Source organism: Lepus europaeus, chromosome 3, assembly GCF_033115175.1.
Source record: "Lepus europaeus isolate LE1 chromosome 3, mLepTim1.pri, whole genome shotgun sequence".
Classification (NCBI taxonomy): Eukaryota; Metazoa; Chordata; class Mammalia; order Lagomorpha; family Leporidae; genus Lepus; species Lepus europaeus.
In genome coordinates this window covers 153,510,222-153,522,583 of record NC_084829.1, presented here as the reverse complement: position 1 = coordinate 153,522,583, position 12,362 = coordinate 153,510,222, and the positions used below count along the sequence as shown (strand labels likewise).

Here is a 12,362-nt window from a genome sequence, read left to right as displayed (position 1 = left end):
TTTGATGCTTGATTCATCTGTTTTCTTTATAAGATTTAGATCAAATATCAGTGTGGTTCATTTTTTATGGTATTTTTGATGGTATTTTTGAGTTATATTAAAGTCTATTTACCTTCCAGATTTCAACTATATACAAAACATTGTGTTTATTTCCCAGCTAAAAACTATATTTTCCTATTTTTTAAGATATAGGTATCTTAATATTAAGTATTTTTCATTCTTATGAACCTTTATTTTCTTCCATGATTTCTATTGCATATTTATGAATGTTATCGAAATTATGGAAAAACGTCTGTTTGCTTATGTTTTCTTTGATTTGCCTTTTGAGATGGCTATCTTATTGATACTACAATTAATATGTTTGCTTATCTTCATTTTAATTTAGTTATAATTAAGAATTAAGACTCTAGAGTCAAAAGGACCTAAGTTTGAAATTTGGCTTCAACTTTTTTTTGGAGGTGTAACTTTGCGCACATTGCTGATCCTCTGTAAGCCTAAGCATTCTCTCCTATAAAATAGTGGTAATAATAGTATTGACTTCACAGGGTTATTGTGAGAATTCACTGAGAAAAGCATTTAAATGCTTATCACAATGTTACACACCAAATTCACACTCTCCGTTGCTTAAATAATAAGAATAGTTACTAAGATAATTATTGAAAAGATTGCTAGGAATATTAGCCAATATTCATTAAGTGTAGTTTTTATGCTAAGCCCAACAATGGTAAACTTACAGGGAAAGTGATTGTATCCTCAAATCTTTCAGTTTAATTAAATCTAATAATTTAAGCTATTAACCCCAGAAAAAAGTTAAATAATAGGAATGAAATCTTTAAAAAAACTATTTAATATTTAAAAGGCAGAGTTACAGAGAGGCACAGGCAGAGAGAGAGAGAGAGAGAGAGAGAAAGAGAGAGATCTTCCATTTGCTGGTTCACTACCCCAGATGACTGCAATGGCCAGAGCTAGGCCAATCCGAAGCCAGGAGCCAGAAGCTTCTGGGTCTCCAACATTGGTGCAGGGGCCCAAGGACCTGAGCTATCTTCAGTTTTCCCAGGCCATAGCAGAGAGCTGGATCCAGAAGTAGAACAGCTGGGACTCGAACTGGCGCCCATATGGGATGCCGGTACTGCAGGTGGCAAATTTACTCACTAAGCCACACTGGCCCCAGGAATGAAATCTTTTGAGATATATTAAGAAGCTATTGGGCCTGTTATTCTTTAAACATTTATTTATTTGGGGGCCGGCGCCATGGTGCAGTAGGTTAATCCTCCGCCTGTGGCACCAGCATCCCATATGGGTGTTGGGTTCTAGTCCCGGGTGCTCCTCTTCCAGTCCAGCTCTCTGCTGTGGCCTGGGGAAGCAGTGGAGAATGGCCCAAATGTTTGGGCCCCTGCACCCACATGGGAGACCGGGAGGAAGCACCTGGCTCCCGGCTTTGGATCAGCGCAGCTCCAGCCGTTGTGGCTACTTGGGGAGTGAACCAACAGAAGGAAGACCTTTCTCTCTGTCTCTCTCTCTCACTGTCTGTAACTCTGCCTGTCAAATAAATAAATAAAATATTTTAAAAAAATATTTATTTATTTGAAAGGTGGAGTGACAGAGGGAGGGAGACACACAGAGAGATCTTCCACCCACAGGTTTGCTCCCTAAATGTGTGCAATAGCCCAGACTAAGCTAGGCTGAAGTCAGGGGACAGGAACTTCATCTGGTCTTCCAAGTGGGTGCCAGGAACCCAAGTACCTGAGCCATCATCTACTTCTCAGGCACATTAGTAGAGAGCTGGATCAGAAAAAAGTAGCAGAGACTCAAATTGGCTTTCCAGTATGAAATACAGGTGTCCCAAGTGGTGCCACCACATCTGCCCCCAGCCAGGCCTGTTAGCTTATAAATTGATACTCTCATTGATGACTGCTTTTCAAACACCCTTTGCTTTTCTCACTAGGAGAAAATGAGGAAAGTGGAAGATACTGTGAAAGACCATCTGATGTATTTAGATGCAGTCCAAGAGTTCACAGATTGGCTCCATTCAGCAAAGGAGGAACTCCATAGATGGTCGGATATGTCCGGAGACTCCTCAGCCACCCAGAAAAAGTTGTCCAAGATTAAGGTCAGAAAATTGACAGATGCTATGACTACATTGTTTCATTGGTTCTTGAGTGCTACACATTTGTGATAAAAATTTGGTGGGTAAGATCCTGTTATTTAAAATGTTTCCTTCCTGTTTTGCATTACTGTATATTATTTCCCATTTTAATAATTCTAAACGTACAAAAAACATAAATTCAAGACTTTACACTTGTGGCAAATTTTTACATTGGCTTTATATGTTCCTATGTGCAAATATGTTTAAGAAGTAAATACAAAAAAATTCCAGCTTGCTGGGCTGATAAAACAAGATACTATTTTCTAGTGCAGTGGAAAAAAGTTTATGAAGTAACTTAGATAAATGTACTTCAAAAAGTTTGGGGAAAATGGAATTAAAACAAATTACTTTGCTACAAAAACAATTGAAATACAGACATAACTGTTCCATCATACATATTTTTCATGAACTTTTGAAAGATCTCTCACATGCATCTCAACGATTTTCAGCACTAAAATAAACTTACCTCTTGAAGTTCTTCTGTATTTTACCCATAACTTGGAAAAGTCATTCTGAATGTGTCATTCTTTCCTAGCCAACAGTGCAGCGACATAATAGAAGATAGTACTTTAATGAATATTCAAATAATCACCAAATATACTCTTTATAAAGATAATTTCAAAAAATAGAAATTCATATATCTGAGGGAGTTTAAATCTCTGTATATTTTAGCATATTCCTACTTGCTTGACTATTACATTACAATCATTTCCGCCATGGAAAAAAAAAAGATTTAAATATTAGAATGAATCAGTGATGGAATCCTCCATGGCATAGTTTTAGATAAAGAAATAAATAGGCATTTTGGTCTGGAATTTTAGACAGAGGTTGTATTCTGGTCCCTGGAGATCAGAATGTAAAAATCACATGGCAATAATAATAACTGTATTCTGAAGATACATGTCTATGTGGTTGTAAAAGATTATCATTACTTTTCACAATGACTAGATTTAAAGCAAATAATCAGGAGGCCACTTTTACATCTTTAATATTTATATGAGATTTTTAATGATACATTTTTAGTAATATTCCAATTTATTCTTCATCCACCTCTCTCCATTTTTTCCAACCATGGTTATGCATCCCACTATGGAACTCATAGTCCAGTGGGGAATAGTGATGCACAAACTGATATTTATAAAATAATACATTCATGTGGTGGGAGCCCATTCTGTGTCTAGATTCAGGCTTGAGAATCAGACACGCACCATCGTCTCCTGGTTTTCTGGTTGTCTTTGGGCGAGTTACTCAAGATCCTCAAGCCTCTTAATTCATAACAACCAACCAAGAGAAACACAATTTAGAACCTGCCTCACAGAGTTATTTCAAGTACTAAATTAGACCATGCACATGACATATTTAGCATCACCTCTGACACATAGCACATATGAAATAAGACAGTTGGCCGGCACCGCAGCTCACTAGGCTAATCCTCCAGCTGCGGTGCCGGCACCCCGGGTTCTAGTCCCAGTTGGGGAGCCAGTACTGTCCTGGTTGCTCCTCTTCCAGTCCAGCTCTCTGCTGTGGCCCAGGAAGGCAGTGAAGGATGGCCCAAGTGCTTGGGCCCTGCACCTGCATGGGAGACCAGGAGGAAGCACCTGGCTCCTAGCTTCGGATCAGCATGGTACACCAGCTGCAGCATGCTGGCCGCCACAGCCATTAGGGGGTGAACCAATGGTAGAGGAACACCTTTCTCTCTCTCTCTCATTGTCCACTCTGCCCATCAAAAAAAAAAAAAAAAAAGAAAGAAAGAAAGAAAAAAAGTAGATCAGGTCTTTTGATGGGTTTGTCCCTACCTTGTACTGATTTTTTTTTTCCTTCCCCAAAATTGTGCTTCAAAACCTCACTACCACCACCTCTTTGGGTTTTGCCTCTCTAGGCCTCCCCCCACCAGGTCACTGTGGCTAGAGGTCTCTGACTTAAATAAATCTTGCTTTTAAATTAAAAAAAAGAAAAGAAAAGAAATCTTGTTGATTTAGCATGGGAATGATTAATTGACTATCAAGGCTCATGGTCAAGTCCTCATCTACAGTGTGTATCACCTCTTGAGGAGATTAAGGGTGTGCACAGGAACTGAGGTATAGAGGGGAAACATGAAGAGTGCAAGGACAGACATCACATTTGAGCTGCCAGGTGTGGTAAATAATGTCCAGGGGCAGTTGAATATTTGCATCCAAATTTCAGGCTAGAAAGCAGGATTGAAGACAAAGTTGGATATGACTAGCATAAGAATTGTCAATGAATGCACTAGAGTAGTAAGACCTATATTCAAAGCAGACAACATGCACAGGGCTGAAACCTAGGAGCTCCCAATATTCAAGGAGCCCCAGAAGGAGAGGAGTTGAAAGGGAGAAAGCAAAAGGATAGGAGCTGTAATAAGGCCTAGAAGAGGTGGAGCCATTGAGGCCCTGGGGTGGAGAAGGCAGCCTCCCCTGCAGTAGAGAAGGAAGAAGAATGAAGAATGCCCCTGGATTTGACTGTTTCGCAAACACCCCTGAGAGCCACTGCACAGCACAGGAGGGTGTGAAGCCAGACTACACCTGTGGATGGCAGGTGAGGACAGGAGATAGCAAGAATACACCAACCTTTGAAATGTTAGTATGAGAAAGCAAGAGAATTGTTTTACCAAGGCTGCTTCCTGGGTTCCAAATGCTCTTTTTTTATTTTTTAATTTTTATTTTGGGAAGGGCTTTTACAAAAATGCTTCCAAAACGGCAGAAACTACAGGACAATAAATTGCCAGAAAGGAGCTGGAATATAGGAAGGAGAAAAGACAAAGTGAGGCCTGTTAGAGGCTGCCCCTTAGGAGAAGCAGTTTAAAGCAAAATGAGTATGTTACATGCCCACATATATCACACATGTATGTGTATACAATGTCCTTATAGATCATATAAAGGCAAGAACAGATATGTAAAAGTCATTTCAAAACACTTTACCTTGGTTCTGTCCTGGTTAAAAATCTGGATGAGTGGAGTTAGCGATCGTAAATGTTGAAAGGTCCCATTTTCTTGTCCAAGTGAACTGGGATAATGCATGAGAGTATTCGGAGAAATTGATTTCTCAACAGTTGATACCCTCTGAATTCCAAATTTGAAATTATTCAGGCAAAGTATTTTGAGTACTTAATCTATTAGTTGGACATTGTATTTTTAAAGAAGTTATTTTCCTTTATCAAGCCATTAATTGCTATGTGCACTGGAAAACAGATATATTTTTTAAGAATTCTGTTGAGTAAAGGTTAAATAGGGTATTAAATACTAGTTATGTGTGGTTATAGTTTGGCCTACTACATAATGAAATATTTCCAAGTAATCTGTATTAAAAAATAGCTCTATTTCACATAGTTGTAATAATAGCTAATTGAATAAAATACAAACAATATTGTAAAGACAAGTTAACACATACTCTGTACTTAGAAAAACATTAAAACATATATTGTATTTAACATCCAAGTTTTTGTTATTAATTTGGAATTGATTTTTCTTCTTGAAGTTTTTCTTTTATTTGATCCAGGAATGAAGTCATAAACTTGTGTTGATACTAACAACATCCTGGTCTTAGCAATAATATGTGTGTGTCTATATACATATTTTTATATATATATATGAAAATAGATAAATTCCAGATGATTTCACAAGAAAACTTTCAGTAAAATAATCTATTCTCAGAAAAAGATGCCACTATTGTAACTATTTAACAAGGCATAAATTGTGGCATAGAGGGTAAAGCCACCGTCTATAGTGTTGACATCCCATATGGATGCCAGTTTGTGTTCCAGCTGCTCCACTTCTGTTCCAGCTTCCTGCTAATGGCCTAGAGAAAGCAGTGGAAGATGGCCCAAGGGTTTGGGTCCCTGCCACAAACATGGGAGACCTGGATGAAGCCCCTGACTTTGGCCTGGCTCAACCCTGGAAAGTGAAATAGCTGATGGAAGACTACTCTGTCTCTTCCCACTCTGTCTGTAATTCTGCTTTTCAAGTTATTTTTTTAAAAAAGATGAAAAACTAGCTAACTTGTTGAATTTCTAGTTTTTTTTTAAGATTTATTATTTGAAAGGCAGAGTTACAGAGAAGCAGAGGCAGTGGCCCCCTCCCTAAATGGCCACAATGGCCAGAGCTGAGCCAATTCAAAACTGGGAGCCGGGAGCTTCTTCTCAGTCTCCCATGCAGGTGCAGGGGCCCAAGCACTTGGGCCATCCTCTACTGTTTTCCCAGGCCATAGCAGAGAGCTGGATCAGAAGTGGAACAGCCAGGACTTGAACCAGTGCTCATATGGGATGCTGGCACCACAGGTGGCAGCTCTACCAGCTATGCCACAGCACCGGCCCCTAGGGTTTTTGGGGTTTTTTTTTTATGTATTTATTTGAAAGGCAGAGTCACAGAGACAGACAGAAATAGAGAGATCTTCTGTCTGCTGCTTCACTCCTCAAATGGCAACAACGGCCAGTGTTGGCCAAAGCCAGGAGCCAGGAACTCCATGCAGGTCTCCCATATGGATGGCAGGGATCCAAGTATTTGGGCCATCTTCTGCTACTTTCCTAGGTGCAGTAGCAGGGAGCTGGATCGGAAGTGGAGCAGTGGGGATGCCGGCATTGTAGATTGTGGCTTAATCCACTACACTGCAATGTCAGTTCATCTAGTGATTTTTTTTAATGTAAAAAAATAGTAGTAAATGAACCCAAGCTAGAGGTTATTGAAATTTTTGATTATGAGTCATGAATTCTTCATTTAGCTGTGATAAAAATGTTTAGCTAAGGTACTGGAGTCTTGGCGAGGCACTCATTCTTTTGTCGTGCCGAATCAGCCAGATTCCTGACAGAGGAGAAGGCAGCCACCATTTGTGGAGGAGCGTGAAACTGAGTGCAGACCGTGAGCAGAACCCAGTTCTGCTGCAGCCTCCTCACGTGTCCGTGTGCTTATGGGAAGCGTGGATTTGCTTATGTACTGCAGTGACATACCACTGGGAAATACTGAAGCCACTATCAAAACACTTCCACGTATTCCAGCAATACCAGAGTTCGGCATGCCTGCTTCATCTGTTTCAGGATGTTTCAGATTCTCAAGTTATTTTCCCACAAGCCTGAGCACTCGTGGTGCTAATTCCCTGTTATTAAAACTTGAGAATTGAATCTGGTTCCTTGTGGCACACTCGCTCTGAATGCCTAGCAGGACGGGAGCCCCCTCTGTTCCCAGTTGGAAATGTGCTGTCCTAGTGACTCAGAGCAAGGCCTCCTTGGTTACCATGGCGATATTCCATTACAGGAGCTGATAGATTCCAGAGAGATCGGTGCTGGCCGCCTAAGCAGAGTGGAGTCGCTGGCCCCTGAAGTGAAACAGAACACAGCTGCCAGTGGGTGTGCGCTCATGCACACGGAGATGCAGGCCCTGCGCGCCGACTGGAAGCAGTGGGAAGACAGCGTGTTCCGCACGCAGAGCAGCCTGGAGAACCTGGTCAGCCAGATGGCCCTGTGCGAGCAGGAGTTCTCGGGCCAGGTGGCTCAGCTGGAGCAGGCCCTGGAACAATTCGATGCCCTCTTGAAAACCTGGGCTCAACAGCTAAGCCTCTTGGAAGGCAAGAACACGGATAAGGAGATAGTGGAATGCTGGCACAAAGAACAAGTAAGTTGGCTTCTTGCTCTGTTGGTGCCTATGCTGAAAAACTTTTCTTCTGGTTTTTTTTTTTGGCTGCAAAAAAATTCTTGCTAACTGAAAACATGAAACATTCAGACTAAGAAAAATAAGAACAAACTTTTTCTTTTTGTCTTAAGTGAAGCTTTTGTAAAAATTAACACATGGGGGAGAAGCAGTTATTTGCCGTAGGCAGCATTTCTCCCCAGTGGAGACGCCTTACTTTCGTTCTTATGGTGTTATGGTGTAAGAGTTTGCAAGACTGTATTCAGACAGAGTCTGAAAACTGGCCTGTGGGCAGAGGCATAAATAGACCAAGAGTCATCGCGGTCTTCTTGCCAGTTAACTATTTCAGTTAAGTGTCGAATGTACAGCTCTGAGAAATGCATTTGGTGGTCTCCTACAGCACGCCGAGCAGTTTTCGCCCCGATTAGCTCTCCTGTGTGCGGTTTTGACAGCTGTTCTTGAGTTAGCCCTGTTAACTCAGCTCCTACGTCAGCTTTGCCGGTTGTCCTCTGGGACTTTTTTTTTTTTTTTAAAAACTAATGAAAGCCCTTTCAGAAAGCAAGACAGGGAGAAGCTTAAAATCCTCTTCCTTTCTTTTCCTATGAAATTGTATATTTGAAAGTCTTTTCAGTATCTGCAGTTTTACAAGGCTCTGACTCACGGATGTCCTTAAAAGGAAGTTTCGTAAACTCTGCTTCTATTTATGTTATGATCATTTCAGAATAGCTGCAGCCAATAAGCAGGTCGTGTAGCATTTCCAGCATTGCCTTGGTGTACAGCTCTTTGATACAAAGATAGCACACTATAAAATAAAATTGTATAATCCTGTCTTCATGCTGCTTCATTAGTAATGTTTCTAAGTTTGGGGTTTTGTTAATAAGCCAGAATAAAGCATACAAATCATGCAAATCAGTTCTGTAAGTCAGGGCAAGGAAGTTGGTGATTATTCTGCGCAAGTCTGTGTGGATAAGCCAAGTGCGGTTTATGAAACAAATGGATTGTGCTGTTTTGCTTCCTTTTTCTTTCCTATCCTTTCCATTCCATTTATATAAGTGAAATTTAAAAAAAATAAAGATTTGATTGTACCTAGATTATATTATTATTATGTTTTTATTCTTATATTGATATTATTAAAAATAATATCTGAGGCCTATGAAAATGCACATGATAATAAAATAGTAACAAGTTATGTTAGCTTTGGAAAGTGAATCGGCCTTTGCTTAGGTCCACCCCCTGACCTGGCTGCAGGGCCAGTTCTTTTGAAGGCAATACTGTGCTGCCTCTGTTACTGCCAGAAGTAAAATGGCATTTTACCTCAAAACGAGTACAATACAAAGAAGCTTCAACAATGTTCATGGGAAAATGAAATTAAAAGGTAAGTTTCTTTGGGGCCAAAAAATTTTAAAACCCATGCATACTTTTTTTGATAATACACATTTTTCTGTGAACTTTTTGATGATCCCTTTTATTTTAATTACAGAGAGTATGTAGAAAAATGTTTACAAAATGGATTTGCTAGGATTCTTTTGGCATTGCTCTGTTGTTAGAGAGGCCTTGTCATTGTCAGCAATCACCATAATCACAAATATTCATAAGTATATTTTCTGAAATTAAATAATAGTGTATAAGAAATCTTTTAAAATGTACAAATGATCTATAAACATATGACATTGTAAGAAAACCTATTTACCATGTTTGCAAAACTCATTTATCTCAATGTTCTTTAACAATTATTTTAAGGAGCATGAGTACATAATGTGATGTAAAATGCTTTAATTTAGGATAAAGTTATGAAAATTTTTAAAATGCAAAGTTTTAATCAAAAGTTTTTCACTTTTGTCACCCAATTTTATGTGATTGATTTGAATCTCAATATTTTCACATTTGGGGAAGTTCATGAAACACAGTTGTGTCTGGTTTAGCATTTGGAATTTTGGAAAGAAATAGTCTAGTTTTTATTTATGAATTTGGTAAACAAAGAATGGGCAGACCGGGAGACCACCCACCCTGATGTCCAGATCACACAAACCAGGTCATGAATTCCCTGGGGATGCAGCTTGTGACAAATGCCCACAAGGTACTGGGGTGACCTCTGATGAGAGGCCCTGAGAGGCGGGAAGGATGCATCCGTGATTTGAGCTGAACCTGGAGGAATGGTTACATCTGGACCACATAAGTGCAGTCAAGGAACAACACCAAGATGCAATAAAAAAAATTCAGGAGAGGAAAATAGAAAAGAGGAGTCAAATTGGAAGGATATTGGGTCATTCCAGAAAGAAATGATAAAAGCACAAAGGTCTGTGAGGATCAATATGCAGAGGCTAAGGTGTATGTAATTAAAGGAGCTGAGACAGAATCCCAGACCTGGGTGTCCCTGCAAGCAGTGAGAGGGGAAAGAAAAGGGAGAGGCCCAGGTGGTGCTTAGTCCTACAGTTTCCATCAGGACAGCAGTGCCATTTACCAGGATGAGGACTGTAACACAGACCTGGTTTTGAGGGATGTGGATTCTCTACAAATCTGGGTCACCTCTTGATGCATATCTCTGAGAATAATAATAGTAACTCCAACAACTATTTAAGCCGTCACTCATCTTTTTGTATGTACTTAATTTATTACTGTGCTTTGGTGATACCACTGTGTGCACAGTCCCATTTGGATATCTGGGAGTCATGTTCCTGGTGATCATCCTAATCAGGGAGTATTCAGTGCACAGGAATTGTGCTAAGTATTGTCACTCACGATATCATTTATTCCCTGCACAGAATGCTCTGATTATAAAGCACCTTATGTAACTCGGGTGACCATGGCTTCAGTTTCAAAAGTGTACTTGTCCAGACATAAACTTTATTTGGAGTTAGGAATACACAGTACAGTAACAATTCATTCATGTGTCTCTCTCATCTGCTAAATTGTAACCTCCTCAGGAACAAGAATCATGCATGTCATCACCTGGGGAGTCCCACAGTCCTGCAGAATGCTGACATACAGTAGACATTTAGGAAGTATTTGTATGAGTGAAATTATGAAATGAATTACTGACAAAGACCTGTGGGTTACAATAAACTGTTCTTGTCAAAGTATACTTTGTGTGCTGCATAAAATCACAAAATAAGTGTTATTATTCTTTGAAATGATGTCTCTTTTATCAAATACTTTCATCTTGATGTAATGTTTTGGCTCTTTTTAAAAATGTAGGCTGTTTTCTATTTTTCTCGTCCTATTTTAAGCCATTTGGCCATTTAATCATTTGACTGTTTTACAGTATTTGATGCAGGAGTGTTTATCCAGCCAGATGCTTTGATTTGCCATGGGGATTCTGAAACTAGGCCTCATTTCTTTACTAAATCTACTGCAGTGATTCCTTCCTCATTAATAATTTATATGATTTATGCAGGCATGGTGAGAAGATATGGAAATCACTCAATCTAAATGCTTGATGCTCTGTCTTGTATCATCACAGGAAATTCTGGATGCTCTACGGAAAGCAGAGCCAAGGACAGACGATCTCAAGTCTCAGCTGAATGAACTTTGTCGATTTTCCAGAGACTTGAGTACATACAGTGGAAGAGTTTCAGGCTTGATTAAAGAATACAACTGGTGAGCACAGACCATATGGTAGTCTAAATATTTTCATAGAAATTAGAAGCTACAGGTTTATTTATTTTAGGGTATGTTTTCAATAATATTCATTAAGTATTAAATATGTAAATGAGATAAGAATGTATTTGGGGAACTGTTGATTTGTGAAACATCATTTTGATTAATTTTTTTTCTTTTTTTTTCTTCCATTAAATTCTCAAAACACTTTTTCAGTCTTTGCTTGCAAGCAACAAAAGGCTGCCAGAATAAAGAACAGATTTTACAGCAAAGGTTTCGAAAAGCCTTTAGGGATTTCCAGCAGTGGATGGTTAATGCAAAAATCACTACCGCCAAATGTTTTGATATACCTCAAAATATTAGTGAAGTTTCAACAAGTCTTCAGAAAATTCAGGTAACAGTGCTATCAAGTCACTCTAATAATGGTGTTGAAGTGGATTAAAAATGTGACTCAGTGTTTGTATAAGTGCATTCCATATTCAAGTTTTGCTTAAGAAGCTCAAATTTCCACTGAATCCCTGCTTGAAATTATTGTGTAAGTGAAGATAAACTAATCCATTTATATGAATGCACGCTACTTTAATATATTAATAGGGATTGAGGAAATAATGAAAGCTCTTTCTATTTGACAAGTATTGTGCCTGAGCATTCTACATGGATTTTCTCATTTAATTTGCACAATAACCATAAGGTTAGCCTTCCTGGTATACACACAATGTGAAGAATCTGAGTGAGCTCACGGAACTGGTGGGTATGTAAAATACTCAGAGTTGCAGGTGTGTTTTCTGTTTTTTCATTTGCGTTTTGATTTCTTCAGCTAACTGCATCTTCATGGAGCTATTCCACACAGCACCTTCAACTCTATCATTTTTAGGCACAGTTATTGAAATTACTTTTCATAGTTGGACTAGCTGTCCTGAGTGTAGTTATGAAGTCTGAGTAGTTTTCAGCGATCATGTGCACAGAGAAAATTATGTATAAGGGTT

At 39.2% G+C, this 12,362-nt stretch overlaps 1 protein-coding gene across 1 annotated transcript in view; it reads left to right on the top strand.

The window, feature by feature from the left end:
* The window catches only part of LOC133756691 (nesprin-1-like), a 209,851-nt gene extending 198,471 nt beyond the window's left edge, over positions 1–11,380 (top strand). Inside the window, exons 52-54 of the mRNA XM_062187285.1 lie at positions 1,946–2,110; positions 7,408–7,764; positions 11,240–11,380. Of these exons, the coding sequence (XP_062043269.1) occupies positions 1,946–2,110; positions 7,408–7,764; positions 11,240–11,380 (663 nt within the window). The remainder of the gene's footprint in view (positions 1–1,945; positions 2,111–7,407; positions 7,765–11,239) is intronic.
* The last annotated feature ends 982 nt before the right edge of the window (positions 11,381–12,362 follow it).